Here is a 21,733-nt window from a genome sequence, read left to right on the forward strand (position 1 = left end):
GCCAAGGCGGAGGACTGAGTATGGAAAACGGCGGGATTAAGAAGGGACGCAAATGCCCCCTCCAGCCCTTGCCCGATCTGAGGTTGAAAGCCGTTTCTACACGTGCCTACGGGAAGAACAGACCATGACCTGGGCTTCCTACTGCGCAATCCCAGCCCCGCAGGGCGGACGAGTCTGCCTCAGCGACACCCAGCCCCTTGCCTCTATCAGGCTCCCGCCCGGCCTCGGCTACAGGGCGCATGCGCGCATCTGCGCGTAAACTGTAGGGGAGCTCAGGGCCGGGTAACGGCTCTGCGGCCGTGGCCAGCTATGGCGTACTCGACGTGCTGCAGGGTGGCCGTGGTCTCCTGTCTGGTGCTCTGCGTGTCTCTGCTCCTGCCGCGGACCTTCTTGTCTCGGGGCGGCGGGCGGCAGGAGCCCGGGGCTGCGCCGCTCGCAGCGTCCGCGCCGTCCGAGGGTAAGAGGCCGCGGCGGGCCCCGCTGGTGGCGGCTGCTCCGCGGAGGAGAGGGCAGGTCGCTCCCCGCTGCCAGCCCTGGTCTCCCGCCCCGGTGCGCAGAGGTCCGTGTTCCGGCGGCCGCACGAGGGCTCAGCGGCGAGGCTGGGGCTCGGCAGCGGCGGGCGTCGGTGCTGAGCTGGGCCCGGCCCGTGAGGACCCCGCTGACGGGGTTGCTGGTGCCGGCGGCCAGGCTGGTGCGAGCGGGCCCCGGCTGCACGGAGCGTCTGGAGGGTGCGCTGCCGCCTGGTATGGAAACGTAGCGTAGTGCATCCTTCCCATGAGTGTTACCTGTGACACTCTCATGCTGTCCTTAATGATGTGTGGCATGACAGAGATTGAATTCACTGCTCTGTGATTTACCTTTTGCTTTTCCATACAAAAAAAAAAAAAAGAAAAGTTTAAAATCTTCCAAATTTCACTTTCTTTTGCGTAAGTGAGGTACTAAAGACACATATCACTTTTCTGTTTATTTTTTCCCATTGTGATACATCACTTTTTATTTGAATGCTTCATTACTTTGTTATTTTCTGTACAGAATGCTTTTGTTGTTGCACATGAAATAAAAGTTCATTTGAATTGTCTTCATTGTTTAGTTTCCTACTCTGGTATTTTAAACTTGGCTTTCATGCACCATAATGTATGTGCACATTTAGAGTCAGGTCCTGTCCATGCTGTCCCTCAAGCTATGTCCTTGCCTCGCCTCCCACTGCATGTTTCCTTTTAAGTTCTGGAGGAAAGGATTCATACATGCATGTGCCATTCTCTTTATGCCCGTTGCCTTTTGCTGGAGGTTTTTCTCCCCAGGGCACTTCACAGAACTAGCTGGTATCATAGCCCCATGTCTGGCAGCAAACGAAAGGTGAGTCTGGTGGAAGTACAGAACACTTCTGGGTGGCACTGAATGCAGTCCCACAGGGGTGCCTGTTAGTCACTTCATCTTCTGCAACAGCCTGGTACTGATGTGACTGTGCCATTCTGCAACATTGTTGTCATTTGTCCAGGATTTTTTAAGGGCTTTAGGCTGAAGTTACTGCTGAAACAGTGTTACATTGAACCGAAATCTGTGTCTTGCATTCTGTAGCTAGTCTCCCATGGTGGTTTGTATTCTTGGTCTTTTAAGAATGTCGGTATAGGTTTATCATCACTGTAGATCTACAGGTCTGTAGTTTCGTTGCAGAATCTCTGAACACCAAAGTCCTGAATGGTAGCTGATGGTTCTTTTGGCAGAACTTCAAGAGCAGTTACCATGAGGGCCCGCAGAGGCTCAGAAGGCAGCACAGAGGCTCTGTAAGGACATTGGAGACACCTGCCTGAAGCAGGGATGGGAGCAGATGCTCTGCGAGCTGGTACCTGTCTCTATTAACATCTGACCTGTATAGCTCCTGACTGATCCCACAGTGATACCAGATGGTGGGGTTTGACAAACCATTTTCCTGTAGCAGTGAAGTCTTAGGCAGTTGTGGTTAATGTTGTGGGGCTTCTTTCTTTGGACTGGATTGGTCTGACAGAAAAAAGAGCTTTTAAAAAAACAAATCAGAAGAAAAATCTTGCTCCCAACTTGTTTTCAGTCGCAGCTGTATGATGAACAATGTTCATACCTGCTATAGCATGGCCTGCTTTAAGCTGTGCTGTCATAAGCTGACTAATCACAGCCACTGTTAAATGCTTAACATAAATACTATTTCCATCATAAACATGTAGTCTAAATACCCTCTCCATCATCCTGCAGGAAATAACAGTTCAGTGTGGGTTAGTGTGTGCCTGGCGCAGAGTGAATGCTTGGCATGCACCTCTTGTAGCCTAGCACCTGCCTTTGGCTGAGAATGCAATACCTCACCTCAGCTTATCCATTTCAGGTGAGAATTTATAGTCCATATTTTCAATTTGATAGCAAGAATTTCATTACACCTGCTCTGTAGACCAAACTTTATTTCACCCGAAGTTATTTTTTTTATTGGAAGAATAAATCTTGATTGAACAGTTCAGTTCACATCTCTGTCATTAGTTTTGCTCTTCAGTGAACTGGTAACTGCAGTTACCTGGCAAGAGTTTCAGGGACTTGAAGTAATCATTTCATTCTTGAAGTTAATAAAGTCCTTATTGTAGTCGTGGGGGCAAAATGCCTCTGAATAAAACATTCTTAAAGTTTACTACCTTTTGTTAAAACTCAGTGTTAACAAGAAGGCTTTTTATTTAAACAGGGTTTAAGCATGGAAATGTTGCTTCCTGTAGTAAAGCCATTTTCAGAAGTCTCCTAGGAAAATTATGAACTTGGCTTCTATATTAGTAGAGGTTAATATGATCTTTCAGACAGAAAGGTTGTTCTTTATCACAGTAATAGTTTCATGTATAGAGATCAGAATCGTAGAATAGTCAGGGTTGGAAAGGACCTTAAGATCATCTAGTTCCATCCCCCTGCCATGGGCAGGGACACCTCACACTAAACCATCTCACTCAAGGCTTTGTCCAACCTGGCCTTGAACACCACCAGGGACGGAGCATTCACAACTTCCTTGCTCAACTCATTCCAGCCCCTCACCACCCTTACAGTAAAGAACTTCCTCATTATATCCAATCTAAACTTCCCCTGTTTAAGTTTTAACCCGTTACCCCTTGTCCTATCACTACAGTCCCTAATGAAGAGTTCATCCCCACCATCCTTATAGCCCTTGAGATAACTTATTTAAAGAGCTCATTGTGAATGTATCACATTTCTGGTTTACTTCATGGGCAGGCATTAGAATTTTTTTTTTTAATCTTTTGGAAACGAGGAAGAAAGGGCTACTAGCAATTTCAAAAGTACCTTTAAGTTTACTGTTCACGAATATTTGCCATGCATTTTGTAAAGCTACTCTCTGAGATGGTAATTTAAGAAAAGCCTTTCAGCTCCATGACAACGGGTGTTTAGTCTCTCTGTATTCTTATGAGCAATCAAGTGGCATCAGCTTTACTAGAAAAATACATGACTGTTCAGGTAATGCATCTGTCCAGCTTGGGTTTGTGCAATGCATGTATCAGTGGCCTGCAGCTGTCCTTAGGAAAATTAAGGTGTTTGTTTCCATTTGGGGTATTTTTTGTGTTTTCCTTTTTAAACTCCACCTGCGATATTTAATAGAAAATGTTGAAGCATTTGACTGTGTCCATTAAAAACACTAATGCAGTGGTTTACAGTTAGGATTTCAAATCTATCATTCCTTCTAACCTTTTTTTTGTGTAGGTTTCTAAAGTTGTGTTGTTGGAAGCACAGCTAGAGCTATTCTGTAAATGTCAGTAAAAGAACAAGAACTAAATGAACGCATACTGTTTGTCCATTTTATCTTGATGTTAGACTGTCTGCCAGAGTGAAAAGTATTTATAAAAAGATTTAGAAGAGAAAAATATAAATGACTACATGTGTAGAAACTCTAAAACATGGGTCTCATGATAGTGTGTAACACTGAAATAGTGGCCTCAACAATAAACCGAACATGAACTTGTAGTGTTATATAAAGGATTAGTTACTTGGGCTTTCTGTGGGCAGATGAGTTGGGGAAATTACAGGGTGTTAAAGAATAGCAGCAGAAATGATATAGTGGCTTGAAAGAGGATTTAAATTAAATGTCAAGAAAACAGTTTCTGTATATATTAGTCTAAGCTATTATACCAAACATGGAGGTTATGCAAGAAAACCTAGGATGACACTTTCAGCCAAAAGAAGATGAAGTTACTTTATCATGGAGTCCATGGGATTTCCTGTGTGTTGTCACTTGCAGCTTTAGAACCCTTTGGCCAATTCATCTTGTTAGACAGAGGGTGAAAAAATAAATGTTTTATGAAAATACACTGCTGAGAGGGGCTAAAGATTGATTCGAGTGTCCTGAGATGCAGATTTCAGTATGAATGCCTCTTTATTGGCACCTACCAGAGAGGGAGGTTTTGCATAGCCTGCTCAGGAAAAGCTTTGCTTAGAGCACATATCTTCTTCAAATATCAAGTCAAACAGAGCAGGGGAGAAAAATGTACAAAACTCTGAGTTCTGGTTCTTACAGAAGCATATTTCATTGCTGATCCCTGGGACTGTCTGAAAAAAATGCTGCTTTTCTTTTTCAGTCACTACGATGAACATTTTACCAGGCAAATGTAAATGTCAGCTAATGTAAATAAGCATCCCTAAATGTGGGAGTCCAAGTACAGTTTGAAGGTAGGTTTGAGAACTGGAATTTGCATTGCTGAGGCAGGAGGATAGTTCTGTATCCCACTGTCACATGATTTTTTTTTGTTAAAGCTTTTGCAAAACATCTAGCTGGGTTTGTTCTTGGCTGTTTGCTCTTGGGCTGTGTTTTTTGGTTGGTTGGTTTTGCATGCACAGCAAGGAAAAGTAAATGTCTTACTTGGAAACAAACACACTTAATCTTAGCATTTCCAAACCAAAGTGGTATAATCGTGGTTTTGGAATGGAAACAAATTAAAAAAGCAGAGCGCCTAATGCAGAGAATAGCCAGAACTGTGGGTGCTGTCCCCCATAGTTGAGATTTGAGGAGCAATGAGAACAGCATCCTTTGCTGTCAGCTTGGAAGAATCACATGCACTTCTCAGACTGCCATTTCCTGTCTCTAACCCCTCTCTGACGCTTCCTGGTGTCTGAAGAACACGCACATTTTATAAATGAAGTAATGTATCATATGTTTCCTGATGAATTGAGTGCAAAGTTAACATAGCAGCAGCCCATATGTACTGTATGTCAGACTTTTATTTTTGTATTATACATGTGTGTATGTCTATGTTCCAGCATTTTACAGCTGGTCAGATGTCACAGAAAGATGTATTATCTAGACTAAGAGTGGCTGAACTGTACAATAACTGAAGTCTAAATACCTTTCTAAATAGTCAAGTTGGGCTCAGTAGCAATTCCTAAATCCCATTCAAACAGAACCACAGAACAGCTTTCTTGGAAACCAGATACTTGGATGGTCTGTGTATTATCAGCTTGTTGGCTGTTGTGTGCTATAAATACTTTTTAAGAGTTGCTTTTTTCAGTTGAGTGTTCTTATTGTTAAGAGATTAAAAACCCCACAGTAATTCTAACATGGTACTGCTATTAAGGACTTTATCTACATTCAGAAATCTACAGTCTCTTAGACAACACAAATGTTAGTTGGGGCATAATTTCATTTTTGGATTTACAGCTATTGAAGGGCCAGGATTAGACAATGCTCTGCTTGCCCTGTAGCTGCTTTGCAAAGTTGGTTTGAAACATTAAACAGACAAATTGTTAAATGTGTTGGGTAAACCTTAGGTAAAAAGATTGCAAAGCCAGGTAGGGTGTATTCAAAACAAGGGCCCAATGTGTGCCCTTCCATGCTCCTGGAGAAGTGTCACTTGATTTTATTGATGTAGAGTATGTTGTTGTCTCCATTTGAAAGTGGTTTGTTTCATTCCTAGAAACGTGTCATCTGGACACATCACCTACTCGGTTATGGGGTTAGGGTGTTGGGGTTTTTAATAGCACAGGGTGTCTTGTTCATTTGGCAGTGGCATCCAAATCATTACTCATTTCCATCTATATACTGTATACTTGACAGTTTTGTGCATATGTTGCTTTTGAGTCACATGTGCTGCCAATTTCCTCTACAGTTTGCATGGGTTCTTCACAATAAAAAACTATGAAAAATAATATGTATATATTTTAATAAGGAAATCATTATGAAAGTTTTAAAATCAATAGATTTAGAACTAGGAGCCATGAAATTCCCCTTTTAAATTATTCTGATATTGAAATGACTAGTATGTGTCCCTTTGGCCTGATTATCTTTAATTGTATTGAAGGTTTTAAAGCACAAACAAGGCCTTGTGTCTAAATTAGAAAACTATTTCGTTTAAATACAGTTTCACCTTTGTCAATTATTTTCTGTTTTCTTTATTTCTTTTTTTTTTTAAATAACAAATATTTGCATGAGTGTAAGATGTTTTACAAAGGTTTATCTACCCTGCTGTTCCATCCCTGCCGCAGTCATACTGCTCTCTGCACGACATCACACTTATTTTCACAGTGACCTACTGCTACAAGGCATTCCTGCTGGAGCAATGGGACTGTTTTGTAAATAAGATGCTATGCTTTCCATCACAAACCTTGAATAATTCACTAATATTAAAATGTGTGATAAAGCTTCCTCAAAGTTAACCCTGAGCTAATCTGAGAGTGGTTTTGTCAGCGGTGGTATACCTGCATAGTTCCACTAAAGCCTACAGCACTCAAAGAATGTATGCCGTCACTTATAAGGAAATGTGTTTTTAATGGTAGCACTTCACGAATTATTGATATCACTTCCTAATATATATTTACTGTAATTTTCTATGCTCAGGAATGTAGCTTCCTATGATGGTGTTTCCTACCAAGAGCAAATGTTAATTTAGTTTTCTCTTAGCTTGCTTCTCATAAAAATAGTTGCAGCTGGGTACTCACAGAAGCAAAGTTAGTTATTTTCAGTGCTATTTCAAACCTGCTTTTCATTTTCTTTATGCAAATGCATGCCGGCTGCCCCAGTGCCAGTGAGCAGGCTGCCTGGCTTTCCTGCTGCATGTGCCAGGGTTGGAGAGTTCTGCAGCTGGCATCAAGGGGTGAGCTGCAGCTCAGTGTGGCACTCCCCATCTCTGGTTCTCCCATCCAATGCCTCCCACCACCAGACTCGGTGGCAGAGGAGCTGAATAATTCGGTTCAGTCCCGATCAGTGGGAGGGAGTGCAGGTGCAAGTCCAAGCTGGATATGGAGATAGAAAGAAGGATGTCAAGTACATGGAGGAGTAAAATAGCGAATTTCATGGCAAAAGTGTTGAATTCGTAACAGCAAGAAAACAGAATAATGTGTGAGCTTACATTTATTGAGATTCTAGTGCATTTCAGTTGAATGAAATCATCCACAGCACTGTTTCAGGCTCTCTGGAGTCTTATTGTAGCATCCATGCATTCATGTAAGCTCACTCCCATTTCTTGTCTTTGCTGCTCTCAAGGCTAGAAACTATTTTTTTTCCTCTAAAATGCTGAAGATAATATGTCCCAAGCTATATTCAATCTCCTTGTACATTGCTTTAGCTAACACCTTTTTAAGCAGAACCATTTGCGGTACTACCAATTTCTTTATCTTTCATAATTCATTTGTCAAAATCAGGTGAAATACTATTTCTTATGCCTATAGCTGAAAATCTATACCGGGCAAACACTAGAGTCATGTATCAGGATGTAGGTGGGTAGTACATGTAGTAGTAAATGTATGGGTTTATATATTAACATGCCTTTGTGTAACATTGACAGATCAAGCTCACAACAGAAAACTGATAGATTGCTAGTTTGGTTATGGCTAGAGAGCCAGAAGTAAGACTTTAGGTTTTCATCCTGTTAGAGATGCTGATTCATAGGGTTCTTTGGACAACTATGTACCTATTAAAAACTATATTTTAATTGCCCTGCCAGCTTTTTCTCTTCTTGAAATCCAGAGAGAATTGCATATACCTAACTCCTAGTGCTACATATAGTAAGTGACTGAGGGTTGAGCTTACAGACTTAGTACTTACAGTCCAACAAGTTACTTTATTCATCAGTGATGGTACATTTAAAAATAGAGAAAATAGGTCAGCTGCACCTGCTGCAGTTGTAGGCTGCCTGTAGAAGGGTGAAGAGTAACAGAATAAGAATAATGGTGGTGTGTTTTTTTGCAGGGACGCTCGGTCGCTTTCCACCAAGGATGCATTACCAGGCTGCTCCTGACAGCCGAGCTACTCCTCATTTTCCAAGATCTCACCTTGCTGAAGCAGTTGCCAAAGCCAAGGCAGGTGGAAGTGGTGGTGGAAGCACCGGTGGAACCGGGAGAGGCCTTGTGGGGCAGATTATCCCTATATATGGGTTTGGCATCTTCTTATATATCCTGTACATTTTATTTAAGGTAAGACCAACATAAATGGAAAAGTCAGGGAAATAACAACTAAAACCCCTCAAAACAGCAAAGTCTCATTTTTGTACCTGGTTCTATTTCAGCCTAGCTCCAGAGTAAACCCCACAAGTGTTCATGCTGGACCTTTGATTAGTGGTTGAAAGATTGGTGTGTCCTCTGGGTTTTGCTATTGTAAAGACTGTAACAGAGAATGTAGGGGTGGGTTGGTGCAATCCTGTATTGGCATCTGACCTCATGCAATTTTTTTAAGGATTTTCTTTTCCCCCTGGAAATTGTGTATGCCTAGAACATCATTAGATTAATTTTCAATATACACATAGTATTCTCTTTTTTTTAATGTGTGACTACATATGATATATACTGTGTATGTCATGTATTGTGTTTTATACAATCTCCCAGGCATCTTTCATGATTGCTGGTTTTGCTGCTTTGCTGCTGTGCATGCTTTTCTGTAGTTATTTTCTAGCATATTTTAATCTTCTATCCTTTTTCTGTTGCATTTGGGGCTTGTATTTTACTATTGCAGTAACTCATAGAAGTGTCATCTTTTTTCACTCATTAGTTGGCTTCTAAGGGGAAAACTACTGCTGGAGAGCGGAAATGCCCTACTGCTGCACCTGGAAACATGAAGAGGAAAATCAGTATGTATGATTTCTGAGTTACATCTGTGTTGACTCTGTAGAGGTACAGTCCAACTGTGTTCTTCAAGTTCTGGGCACACTGTAAAGCTGTTGTTTTCCCCCATGCAGAACTAGCCAGAAGCTTCTGTGTTGGAATGAGCAAGAGTTAAAGTGAATTACTGCACTGTCACTTTCTAATCTCATTCAGCTAATGAGACTCTGTGAGAGTAGACTGATCCCAAGCCCCTCTGGAAGCAATGGCTTCTCATGAGGTTCACTGAATTAACTGTACAGATTTGCTGAAAAGCTATGTAGCTAATGATTAAAAAGGGATAATAGGATGTCCATCTATAATTATTCTATAATCTGTGGTATTCTAGTAATAGTATATAGAGATATTATTAAAAGCTAGCTTCCTTTATTTGAATTTGTGAATTCTTAGCCACCCCCAAGTACTTCCCTACTTTCTCCTTTCCAGTTTTGCAATGCTCGAAGTTTTCATGAGTGCAATAAAGAAAGCAAATAGTATTCTGAAATATTATTTTGATTTTACCTAAACAACAATCAGTGGGATAGATTCAACTACTTGTAGATATTTATTAGATAAATTAATAAGTTTACTATTGAAGATTGGATGAGTAGTTACCATAATAGTATTTAAATTAGCTGACTAAATTGTAATAGGGAAGAAAAGTACTTAGGGCTTTATAGAAAGTGCTACCACTAGGTTATTTTCTCTTACATACTGTAATTACCTTAACATTACTGTGTATATTTAGGAATACCTAATTACTCAGCACTACAGACTGTGTTTTCAGTGCACTTGTTCTGTGTTGTGCCTGGAAATTTTGTGCAATTTATTGGCAACAGTAATTGTATTTTTTCCCCTAACACTTGGTGAGAGAAACTAACTTTGCAGTTAAGTTAAAACATTTGCCATCATTATAACCCAAAGAATTAGCGACAAAAGTTATTTAGCCTTCTTCTAGAGGTCTTCATTTGTATTCCTAAAGCATCCATGGTAAGCTGTAGCAGAGCAGGGGGCAAGTCACTGGACTAGGAACCTGAAGACAAGTGACTATTTACATAGGGACTTGGAGGGAGTAACTTCCTTTTTCTATGCCAATTTCCCTTCCCCTATTTTTAAAGGCTCAGACATGCAAAACAATGACATCAGTGATACATTAAGTAATGATGTTCTGTGCAAAATAGAAATCTTTCTAAAAGCAAGATGTTTGTGGATGGCTTTCTCTATTCCTACTATGTTGAAGTTCTGTCGTGCCTTTGTGCTACTTAGATGGATGTACCTGTAGCAGCTGAATGTTTAACTAAGCTAGCTTGGCTTCATTTTGTTCTGCAGTGGGGAACTATGAAGTCTCAGCTACAAGATTTTGAGCATGAGTTACAACAGCCAAACAAGAAGCTTCAGCTTTCTTATAGATGTCCTTGCTGTTGCATCTTTACTGTTAACATTTTTGGCTACATTAAAGCCAGTACGGGTGTTCCTGCATGTCTGCATGTGTGTCTAATATTGCAGCGTAGACACATTTTTTGTAAAGAGGCACAACTATGGACATACCATGCTTTGCTCCCCAGACAGGCTAGCTGTTCTTCTTGGTAAGTCTGGTAGACCGTTAGCACTTGCTGCCTGCTGCAGCACACCTATGCAGGGTTAGTTGGATGCCATCATGCCCATGAACTTAATTCTCTTTGATAAAGATATGGTTTCTCAAACCTTGAGACTTCTTAAAAATGCTCAAGTGACCTTTTGCCTCTGTTCCCATGGACTTAACAGGGAAATTCCATGAGAACTATTAATTCAGCAATAGACAGTAAAACAGAATGGCTTCCTTAGTGGAAAAAAAAACCCAACCCAGTCTATTTTCCGTTCCCTAACTTTAATGTCCAGGACATTTGCAGTGGCCCACTCATCCTAGTGTGAGGTTGCTCAGGAGCCTTTTGAAAGAAGGTCTTTTCTGTATGTCCTATTACCGTTAGCAATAGATTTCATGTTCCTATACCAGGAAAAGTACGTAGAACTGTTTTAGCTGCATGTTTTAGTTCACTCATAACCAGTCTGGTTTGGTACAGCATGTGCTACCTGTGATAATGGAACAGGGATACATTTTCAAAGCTTCTACTGACAGATCTTGGGGTTTTGTTTGGTTTACAGCTGACTATGAGCTCACTCAACTTCAGGAAAAACTGAGGGAGACAGAAGAAGCTATGGAAAAATTAATCAACAGAGTAGGACCTAATTGTGACAGGTATGTTTCAAATTACAGCATTTTACAGACAGATTCTGCTCTGATTAGAAATCAAACTTTCTTACTTTTGCTATATTAAAATAGCATTTTATTATTACTTCAAATGGTAGGAATTTGATTTTACACATCACACTTTTTGTTCTGCAGTTTTTAACTTTTCAGCATCTAGATTTAAAGTAAATGATTTCTTCCAACTCCGTTCTCCTTAAGCAGAAAAGCAACTATCCCTAACTTCCCATTTGTACAGTGCATAATGACGGGTATGTCTACACAAAAAAGATTTAAAGTATATAAAACAACCTGTCTTATGTGACCAAAGTAATATTCTGAATAATTCCTAAGAGACCCATTCGTTTCATGTTATTTTCCGGTTATATGAATTATTTTTCTAAATAGAAATGCTGTTATAATCTATGTAAATGCCTGTTAGAATAGCCATAAAATATTTCTTAAAGGACAGAATTGTATAATAATCTGATTCCATAACTTAGTTCCACCCTGTAACTAGTAAATCCATCCATTTGTTTCTAAACATAACAGAAAAAATAAGAGTTGTAAAATCAGGATTTAAAAAATTTATTATGTTTATTGTTTGCTATAAATCTGAGATCACTATTCTATGTTATAAGGAAACTGGAAACAAGTCCATTTTTCATGAGGAGTGTAACAACACATCAATAGGAAATGCATAACTGCAGTGTTGAAAATTTAAATACCATGAATATTGAAGTGATGCTTGCAAGCAAAATAAATAGCTGTTCAGGTTGTAATACATATTAACTTTGGATCTGTCAATGCCTGGTTTAACCCATTCTGTAGGAACAAATCTGTGCTGAACTTGCACATGATGTTTATTTAGGCTTCAAACTCCATTCTCTTTGAGTGTGTAGTTCTGCCCACTTTGCACCACGCCCTGTATTGTGGTTGCACTAGTATCAGCAAGATGAGGTGCCAGACTTGCCTGTATTATTCCAGGTTCCAGCAGGAGAGCCCCTAAACTATCCTGGTTTTAGCGAAACAGAAGGATACTATTTTGTCTATCTCTGTTTTGGAAAGCTAACACAGTACTCTATGCTTACCGTTAAGCTGCCAGAAAGAGGCTTATGAGCTACACAGATACTGTGCTGACTCTCGGATAGGATATTTTTACTAAGAAAATGGGTTTAGGGTCTGATCCACTGTTTGTTCCACTCTGTCTTATTGGCTCAGAGCCTCTATTTAGTGGAACTTCCCTTCTTTGTTCAACCAAACTATTTATATAGATGGATCTAAAGGCCTCAGGGGAAATCAGAATCTGAACCTAATGAAAATTTTTTTATGTACCTTCTTTAAAGAGAAGGGAAAAAGCACCTCTAGATGGAGCAAATAGCTGCTTTTAAAATACACTCAGACTTGGTGTCTTTTAAAATAAGACACCAGACTTCGAAGAAAAGACCTAGACTTTGAAGCTTTCTTAATCTATCCTGTGATACCTGTTAAGTTCAGTAATACTAGATGAAGGTCTTAAAAGAAAATGTACGGTTAGAAAGTGTAATTACAGCACAGAGTGTAGTGCTAGCATTATCCAATCTGGATGTTGATAGATGAAAGAGGAGGAGAGCAAAAATACTTGAGCCCCATTTATTAATATGCAGTTGAACATAAGTATTTATTTTTCTTTTGACATATAACAGAAAAGGCAGAGGAAGAAATAAATGGTATCAAATTTAAACTAATGCTGAAAGAACCCAGGTGAGACCGTGGCTTGTTATACTAGATAAGGCAAAGTGACTCCCAGCCTGCGAAGTAAGGTGCTAGTACCCAAACCAAAGGCTGTATTTTGCATTGTCACAAAAACGATGTATCACCATAACCTAGTGTTTGCAACAGCACTGAGGTCTGAGCTCGTGCCCCTGTGTCCTCTCACTGTACTTCAGGAGTATTATTCTCCCAGCCGAACTGCTCCAAGGGTTCATCCTGGCTTTCTCCTGGTGAAGATTTTTAGAATCAAAAAAAATTCTTGTTTTGTGTATTTTCTTAAAAGAACTGTTGCTTTTGAAATTGGATACGTTTGGAAGGACAGTTTATTCTCAGATAACGCTCTACCTCAGAAAGAAAGCTTTTTCCGAAGGAGTAGTGTATATTGTGCTGTGTGATTTTACTCTTTCTTCTGTGGCAAGTGAATGTGCTGATTTCTTGCTGTGGTGTGTCCTGCCCCTTTCTTTTTCTGTCAAAAGTATTTGAGCAAATGAGGCTGGAAGACCTCTTAGCAGGTTTTCTCAGATGGGATAGCTCATATGATCCAGCTCTATGTTGTAGAAGGTAGGCTGGTTGGGGTTTTTTTATGGGGCTGGAAGACCAACCTTCACACCAACCAAGAAGACCTCTTTCCAAACCAGCATACTAACTGGAGTTGCTACAGCCTTAAGCAGAGTTTGCAGAAATGCAAAACTTACTTTCAGAAAGTAAAAGCACAGATGCTTTTAAAAAGGCCTAGCATGTAGTAGCAAGGACTAGAAGCAAGTTAAGGAAAGCAAGAGGAAGAAAGAACTACCTGGCCAGGTCCTCAGCAACATAACCAAATCTAAACTGAGATGGACAAAGACAGTTGCTACCTAATGCACATATTTAAATGGGTAGTACATAGTACCTAAGGATATAATGATTCACAGCTCTGAGAAAATCTAGCACTTTTCCCAGCATTTTTTTTAACAGGTTGTAAATTTAAATTACATGCTTTTATAATTTATCATCACATCCTATCACTAAGGGGACCTCAGTATCTCCAGTTTATAAATGTAGACCTTTATAGCCCAGTATCTCTCAGCAGAGATGAAAAGCTTTGCTGGAAATTTGGTGATTCAGAAATAAAGACTTGGTTGATGGCTATAATAGGGCTCTCCACATTGAAAGCATGCATGCTTTTTTTTCCAGGCTTTTAGCAGTGTTTCAGTGTTGGAACGGTGATATAATGGGTATGAAATTTTTCCCTACCCGTTCTCATGGATGTCTTACCCATATTCTTTTCACCACTGTTTGTAAAGTTTGGTATTTTGAAACCACTTTAAATTGAAAAATACTGGTAAATATTTTTCTCAATGGGAGTATTGTACAATTCTCTCTTGTAAAAAATTCTCAGTTTGTGGTGATTAGGTAAGAGGTTGAAATAATCAGCTCAATTACCTGCTTTTAAAACCCTCTTTACTAGGCTGTCAGTTGGAAAAAAAAATCTTTTTACTATAAACTAAACAAATGTAATATGGAAGAAAGAGAGAGGCTGTAATCTGTGGAGTGCCGGTTTTGGGCTATTGTTAATAGTGATTATTTTCAGGTCATGAATCAAAAAACACACTAGTTGACACATCTGAGATACTATGTTAGATTGTGGATTTTCACTGAAGTCATGATAGCTCTTTAGGAGATGTTCTGATCTCAGTGTAAGAATAAGAAACTACCTGTTAGTGCATTGCTACTATGAAAAGTAATAGCCGTGTTGGAGCCACAAGCACACAAAGCAAAAATAATTACCTTTTCTTACACTGTAAACCTTTTGCATCTGTTGTCCTTCGTGTTCTGAAGTGCATTATACCCTGGTAAATCCCTCATATGCAGACAGCCAGATGTCTTATACATTGCCAACATCCTACACTAAGTTTTCCTAGAAGCCTTAAATGAAGTAGAAATAGTGCATGGGCTTTGGTTTCTCCCCCTCTAAAGGGATATTTGTCATTTAAGCAAGGTATTTGGAGGAGGAATACTCTGAAATACGGAGCCCTTGTGTTGCAATAAGACAGTAGTGCTTTCTAATGCGAGTATCCAGCACATTAGAAATTTTCCCATACGAAATACCACAGTGATGCAGCTGCTTTGATTGATCCTGTATCTGAGCTAGCAATCTCCCCATTGTGTTAAATAAACCTGTCTTCATGCAGGTTATATATATTCAAATTACGTACACTTTTGTCTGTAAGAGGAGGATTAGTTTGGCAGTTCTATTAAAGCTTCTGTCAAAGGTAGCTAGCTGATGAAACCATTTCTTTTTGTGTGTCTCTTAATTCACATCTCAAATTCTACATCTGCCTAGCCCAGACTTTTCAGAAGATGCAGTGTCACACCTTCACTTGTTCTGTGGAAAAAACTGCCACCACAAGTTGAGGAGACTCAGCGCAACCTCCATATAACGCTGGGGGCATATCAGCCTTTCAAACTGTGGGGCCCCTCAGGGGAAGCACAGAGAAATGATATTTAGCTTTGTGATCTCAGTTTAATCTGCGTAGCTGCTAATGGAACTAGTGGGCCTGCTCTCAAACTAAGTTCAGTTACAGACAACTGTGAGTGCAACTGTGCACAAAATCTAGCCCATTGTCAGCACTGTGATCAGCATCGCACAAATCAGCAGTACAATGCTAATCTTTTTGGCTTTAAACCTGCATGACTCTGCTGCCTTTAGTGAAGTAACTCGTGTCATCACCATTCCTGGATATGTAGAATAGCACAAAGTACCTCTTAAAAGTGCTGCTGTAGTGATGACAGTTATTCAGAGGGAATACTAAAGATGGATGCCACAAGTTCTCAAGTTTTTGAGATTTCAGGCACCTGAAACAAGGTTTAGGCAAATACTAATCACCTAAATCAAAAATCATTAACCTGTTTCCAGCTCCCCTCTTCCCATCTCGCCCCTAAGATTCCCTGAGCAGCTGTCTGGTCTTGGAGATTATCTGTCTGATAGTCTGCAGCTCACCAGAGATCACTGCTCTGACCTCGCTTACCTCCTATAGTACAGCATTATATGCATCCCAAGGGCCACCCTCTCTGGGTAACTAGGGGCAATGGATCCTGCCTAAAACATATCAGGATTCAAAAGAGCACTAGAGTAGTGCCTCAGTCCCCTGAGAGGCTTGAAGTGGCACTTACACAGAGGTCAAACACCTGCTCAAGAGCAAATTGAAACTCCAGATGAAACAAGCATCATTTTCACACGTAAGTACAGCCAGTATCTTTCTTATTCTGACCTACTGAGTTAGTCACTAGAGCTCAGATCACTGCTCTCCAAGTACTTTTTTGTCCATAATATTTTTAGAAGACTATTTCTTTTTCCCAAGAAAATAACATGTAATGACTACATGATCTTATCTGTTGGAAGCATTCTTGTTACAACAGTAATTGTATTACCTGAGCAGCAGTAATTAATAGAATCAACAGTGTAGAACCAGTCAAAATTAGAGTTTGCTTTCAATCTGATAAAAACCTCAGTCCTCTCCCACTCTCCATTTGATTCTAAAGGGCAAGTTAAATGTAACAGCTTGTTTTCATTTTTAAATCTTCCTTCTTCTCACCCCACCTCCCCACCAGGCAGCATAGTGGACTCTCTGTAACAACATCGTGATCTGTCCAACTGACATTTTTTAATGAAGCCTAGCAAATCTGATACATGTAGTGGTCATAATTAGGTATCAATAGACTCTCGAGACTAATGTCTGTGCGAGACATTTTGATCAGCCCTACAACCTGTTTTAAATGTAGCATAAATTTTGAATTACATTTTCTAATAATGCTTTAAACAAGGCATGCCCCCCCTAATTCTCAGCTCTTTTAAAGGCCAGAAATTTCTGTAGTATCTTTTGCACCATAACTCTTCCCTGTGTGTCACTTTCATTTTGCTCTCACATTGGCTGTACCTACCTTCCTTTGCCTGTTTAAGTTTCCAGGTTTTCTGGGTAAATGGATAAACTTTATACCAAGCTGAAGTACAGACCACATGCAGATGTTGAGCAGTGATCATTCTGCAGCCAGGTTTCTTCAGACTGTACTGCTGGGACAGACCAAACAGTTGGGTTCAAACCCTGTTAATAGGTTGTAATAATAGTGGACTGAATTCTGGTGTCTAATATTTTCTAGCAGGACTCAAAATGTTACAACAGACCAGGAAAAAAGGTTACTTCAGCAACTTCGAGAAATTACTAGAGTTATGAAAGAAGGAAAATTCATAGATGGCAACTCTCCTGAGAAGGAAGCTGAAGAAGCTCCTTACATGGAGGACTGGGAAGGTAAGCAAGGCCTTTCTTACCATTACCTTGATGAGAAAGACTGAGTTAGGACTACTTATATCCTTCCTTTCAGAAGTCAGTGTTCTAAACTTTGCAAAAGGTGGTTAGTTTTCCCAACCATAATAAAAACAAAACAAAAAAAAAAAGGATTTTGAGGTATCCAGCATTGCCTTTAGTGTAGTCACTATGCTATCTGCTGCCAAAGTGGCATATGAAGATTCTCACACACTCCATCTGCTTCTGGGTCTTGGCTGCTGTAGGTTTGTATATTTTTTTTCTTTGCAGGGCTAGATTTTATGCAAAATCATAAACCCCTTGGAAATCAGAATCAGTACATTTTGGATAACTTAGTTTTTACTTTTGATTAGTAATTGTTTGTTCCAATGTTGTAAAAGTGATCCTCAGGAAGTCTGTCTTTCAGTAACTCTGTATTTTCATGTCCTTTTCCTTCCTTGGAGTTTACTTGTTACATAAATGTGCTTTCAAGATACCCTAGTTGAGCTGCTCAGTATCATAATTTTAAATGCAGACTTAAATCCTTGCTCTTTAAGAAGCTTTCAAAATGATCCAAAACATAAACAGTGGACTCGAGCTCTGTTTTCTAAGTCAAGTTCATGCTGCATTTTCTAAAATAAAATGCACAAAATAATTCACATATCTGTTTTTTCAACTTTATAAATAATGCTGTTTATAGCAAAAGTCTTCAAAACATGAATCAGTCCATCTGTAGATAGAAACAAACAAAAAAATTGATGTATTTAACGATCTAAATTACCCAGTTTTTACCTGATAGCTCCCATTGCTTTCAGCAAAACACAGATACTCAGTCCTGAAAGTTAGAGTTGGTATCCTGGCTCCCTAAAAATAAGTGGAGCTGTCTCATCATTACCCAAGAACTCATGTTTTGCACATTCTCGCCATGGATTTAATACTGTGGTATATACATGTCATTAAATAGATGAGACTTATACTGACAGTGTTAAAATCAACTGTTCTAATAAACTTACGTATCTGTCACTGAAGTCAGTTCTACTTTTAAATGCTGGTAACACTTCAAGTTGCATATGACTTTATTAATCCTTAGGTTATCCAGAAGAGACCTATCCTCTCTATGATAATTCTGATTGCTTCAAGAGGAAACAGGACACAATCCTAGTAGACTACCCTGACCTGAGCCAGCCCTCAGCAGAAGAGCTGGCAGAAAGAATGGAGGGCATGGAAGATGAGGAGCTTCTGTGTAATGAAACCCTGCTATCTGATCTCATCATGGGAAGGGGCAGTCATAATTTAGTGCAGAAAAAGGATGAGGTAACTGGCATCAGTGAAGAAGAGGAGAGGGAACTTCATCACAGCCAAAGCACTGAGGAGTGTTGCTGTTGTTACGAGGATGACGATCCTGCTGTCATAGCAGAGAATGCTGTATTCCACTCTGAGAGCTGCAGCGAAGCAGAAGAATCAAGCCAAGAGGATCTGTCTATGGAATCAGAAAATGAAAATGCAGCACTGAAAAAGCAAAAAGCCAGTGATTCAGATGAAACAGGCACACTGAGAAAGCGCAACACAAAAGGACTTGAGTAATACGGACAATGGCTGATGTTACCTAGATGGTCACAAACTGTTACTTGTGTGAAAACTTCATGTTCATCTCCTTGTATCATTTCATTTCCATGGTAACAATCAATATCATCTACCTGAAGTGGAAGCCAATGCCCTCTTTCATGCAGTCTTGTCATGGCTTATTACTGCTTTGCCAACAGCAATTTGTCCTTGCTTTTTGGAGACTGGTATCTCAGAGCAGATTATTTGGTTCAGATATTTGCGATTCTTTCTAATTCTGAAGAAACAGTCCTCGGTTTTGCCCTTTGTCATCCCAGAGTTCACCAAATGTCTCTTCTGACTTTCTCAAAAACATATATTTGTGTGCTACCAGTTACGAAAATTAATCAAATCCATAAATATTTATGAGATTACCATGAAGCTGGAGGAGGAAGTATGCCTTCTTTCTCTTACCTGAAAGCTAACTGGTCAGCAGAACAGACCATAGTCATACACGTAACTTCTTTCTCAACTGTGTCATTGCTGCTGTATGCCCAAGAAACCGTTGTCACTACAGTCCACAAGATTCACATGCTACCCCAAACCACAGCCCATTTCCCAGCTTATTCCATGCTGCAGGACCAGTAGCCTAATCTATGTAGCCTCTTCCATGAGAAAGACTGAAGCATTGTGAGTTGCTCTTTGTCTTTGCTTATAGCTGTGGTGAAACATTTTGTTGGTGAAACTCCCAGATGAGTGCAGGCATCAGGCCATACTGTTACAGAAGAACACTAACAATACCCCTGCTGTTTAAAAGAACAAAAGGCAGTGAGAAGGTCTGAACTTGAAAGCAGAGAAGAGAGTAAGGGTGAACCTTGGACTGAAAAGAAACCCCACCATTTCCAGGCCCCGGGGACCTCCCACAGTGTCCTCCTACAGACTCCTCATGTGGCATTGGCACAACGGTCCAAAGGATGTTGCCAAAAGGGCCTCTCCCCTGTCTCCCTCCAGGCTCTGTGCAGAGGAAATGGCACCTCCCCATGCTCCAGGGGCTGGGCCAGGAGATGGGGAAGAAGGGCCCACACATCACTTGGCCATCAGCAACTCTTCTATGGAATGCTGGGAGACTCTGGGAGACTATGGAGTGCCTCCCTTTCCCACCATTGGGATCACTGACCTTTCGTTTGAATTCGTATTAGCTTTAAAGGTAAAAATACAGTATAAACAGCACTGGAAACTCCTCATGTTAAATAACCTCCATACTTTATGTAGGTAATTTACCACGGTGTTTATGACCTGTGGTAGGGAAAGACATAGTTGCTTCAAACAAATCAAGTTTAATATTTCTGCACAGTGTTCTGTATTGACAAACACTAGAATCTCTATGACATACACAAGGTAAATAATGTGAAAATACAAAAATCAGTCGTTGCACATACTGGTAAATAAATACATTTACTACAGAATACCAAAGAGTTTCTTTAAAAAAATTTACTTTGTAAAAGCACATTCTTGCAGGTTTATCTAAAACTCTACATAGGTCTGAACAAAAATGAGATTTCCAACAACTCAAAACAGGTCAAGACAGTCTTGTGTGCAAACAAGTGAACATACTACATTATGAAAAAAATGACTGGTTAAATATTAGTTCTCATGGCTAAGACATCTTTTGACAGTTTGATATTTTCCACTCTTTAAACCCCATATAATGTAAAGGAAATCTAGACCATAACATACTCAAATTCTACTGTATATCATTGGTTTATTTAAGAAAGGCAAAGTGATTAATTAGATGATGCTAACTTGTTGACTGTGGAAATAAAAAAAACTAATTAAAAAACCCTATCTAAACTGTTTTTTAATTTTATGGGGACGGAAACATTCATGTAGCACTTACTGACATTTTCTACTTCTTGAAGTTTAAGTAAACAAGTCAGAAACAAAGATGTATATTTTTTTTGCAGGCAGATACAGTCCCAGCACATTCTAAAATGGGTATTTCTGCAGCTGCTCCCAAACACTGGATCTTTCAGACTGTCATAAGTGGGATGAAAACAGTGTTGGGAAATACAAAACCAAGCCAATGTGTACTAGGAACTCTCAGAAATGAACCACCTCTGAAGTATTTGCTTTCTGAGACAATTCTAAAGGTGTATCCAATTACAAAACATCATCAACAGATAGTTTTACTGGTCTTCTCCTACTCTTGAGTAAAAGAAATTGTTCAAACAGGAGAAACAAAAGCCCCAGTTTTGTAATGATAGGGTACAGACTGACACCCTCTATGGATCAAGCCCACTGAGAAGTCAGCTCAAAGGAAAAAGGAGAAGCAGATGTCTATCTGTAACAGGTACAGACACTTACAGGGAGAGCATTTAAGAGAATTTTTTTAATCTTTTCCAAAGAAAGATTTCACCTGTTCAAAATTATTTTAAAAGGGGTTTCAGATAACAGACTCTTTAGAGATATTTTGCAATAATTAGTGCCAAGAGAAACTATTATCATTGTTTATGTTGTCAGTCTCAACAGTGGGAGAGAAGACTGAGTAATCTTCATATATCACCAAAGGAAATGTTTTAAGACTATATAGGATTATTTTCTAAACACCCTGTTTAGTTGCAGTAATGACATCATAGACTTTGAGACACATTTAACAGAAGATGTCAACTTCTTCACCAACAGATATTTTAGATACCCCTTTGAATGTCAACAAGGCTTCATGGCTTGTATATATGAGCAAAAATTGGCCTTCCTTACACATGAAATTTTCTGAAGTATTCATGCCAGTAATGGCCAATTTCTGAGATCCAGGTAAGCCCACTTTTAAACAAAGACAGATAAGAAAATATTAGGACTCTTGCAG

The 21,733-nt window shown here is 39.7% G+C and overlaps 1 protein-coding gene across 3 annotated transcripts; it reads left to right on the forward strand.

The window, feature by feature from the left end:
* Positions 1-229: 229 nt before the first annotated feature.
* On the forward strand, positions 230-20,715 carry RIC3 (RIC3 acetylcholine receptor chaperone). 3 transcript variants are annotated; one of them, XM_061462981.1, is made up of 6 exons: positions 230-457; positions 8,189-8,412; positions 8,984-9,062; positions 11,215-11,308; positions 17,189-17,334; positions 18,419-20,715. In XM_061462981.1, exons 1-6 carry the CDS (start codon positions 310-312, stop codon positions 18,910-18,912), a joined length of 1,185 nt encoding a protein of 394 aa, XP_061318965.1. In that variant the 5' UTR covers positions 230-309; the 3' UTR covers positions 18,913-20,715. The 3 variants fall into 3 exon arrangements, with proteins under 3 accessions (XP_061318965.1, XP_061318964.1, XP_061318966.1); XM_061462980.1 differs by having other exon boundaries at positions 232-457; positions 17,186-17,334; XM_061462982.1 differs by having other exon boundaries at positions 290-743; positions 17,186-17,334.
* The last annotated feature ends 1,018 nt before the right edge of the window (positions 20,716-21,733 follow it).

The sequence above is a fragment of the Pezoporus flaviventris genome, unplaced genomic scaffold, assembly GCF_033815535.1.
Source record: "Pezoporus flaviventris isolate CSIRO_AGI_PZ_B2104156 unplaced genomic scaffold, CSIRO_AGI_Pfla_v1 ptg000036l, whole genome shotgun sequence".
NCBI classification, from domain to species: Eukaryota; Metazoa; Chordata; class Aves; order Psittaciformes; family Psittacidae; genus Pezoporus; species Pezoporus flaviventris.

Coding starts and splice junctions, on each gene's coding strand:
- RIC3 (XM_061462980.1), top strand. CDS start 310: ATGGCGTACTCGACGTGCTGCAGGGTGGCCGTGGTCTCCTGTCTGGTG. Junction 8,413..8,983: donor TCCTGTACATTTTATTTAAG/GTAAGACCAACA, acceptor TTCACTCATTAG/TTGGCTTCTAAGGGGAAAAC. Junction 11,309..17,185: donor GTAGGACCTAATTGTGACAG/GTATGTTTCAAA, acceptor AATATTTTCTAG/CAGGACTCAAAATGTTACAA.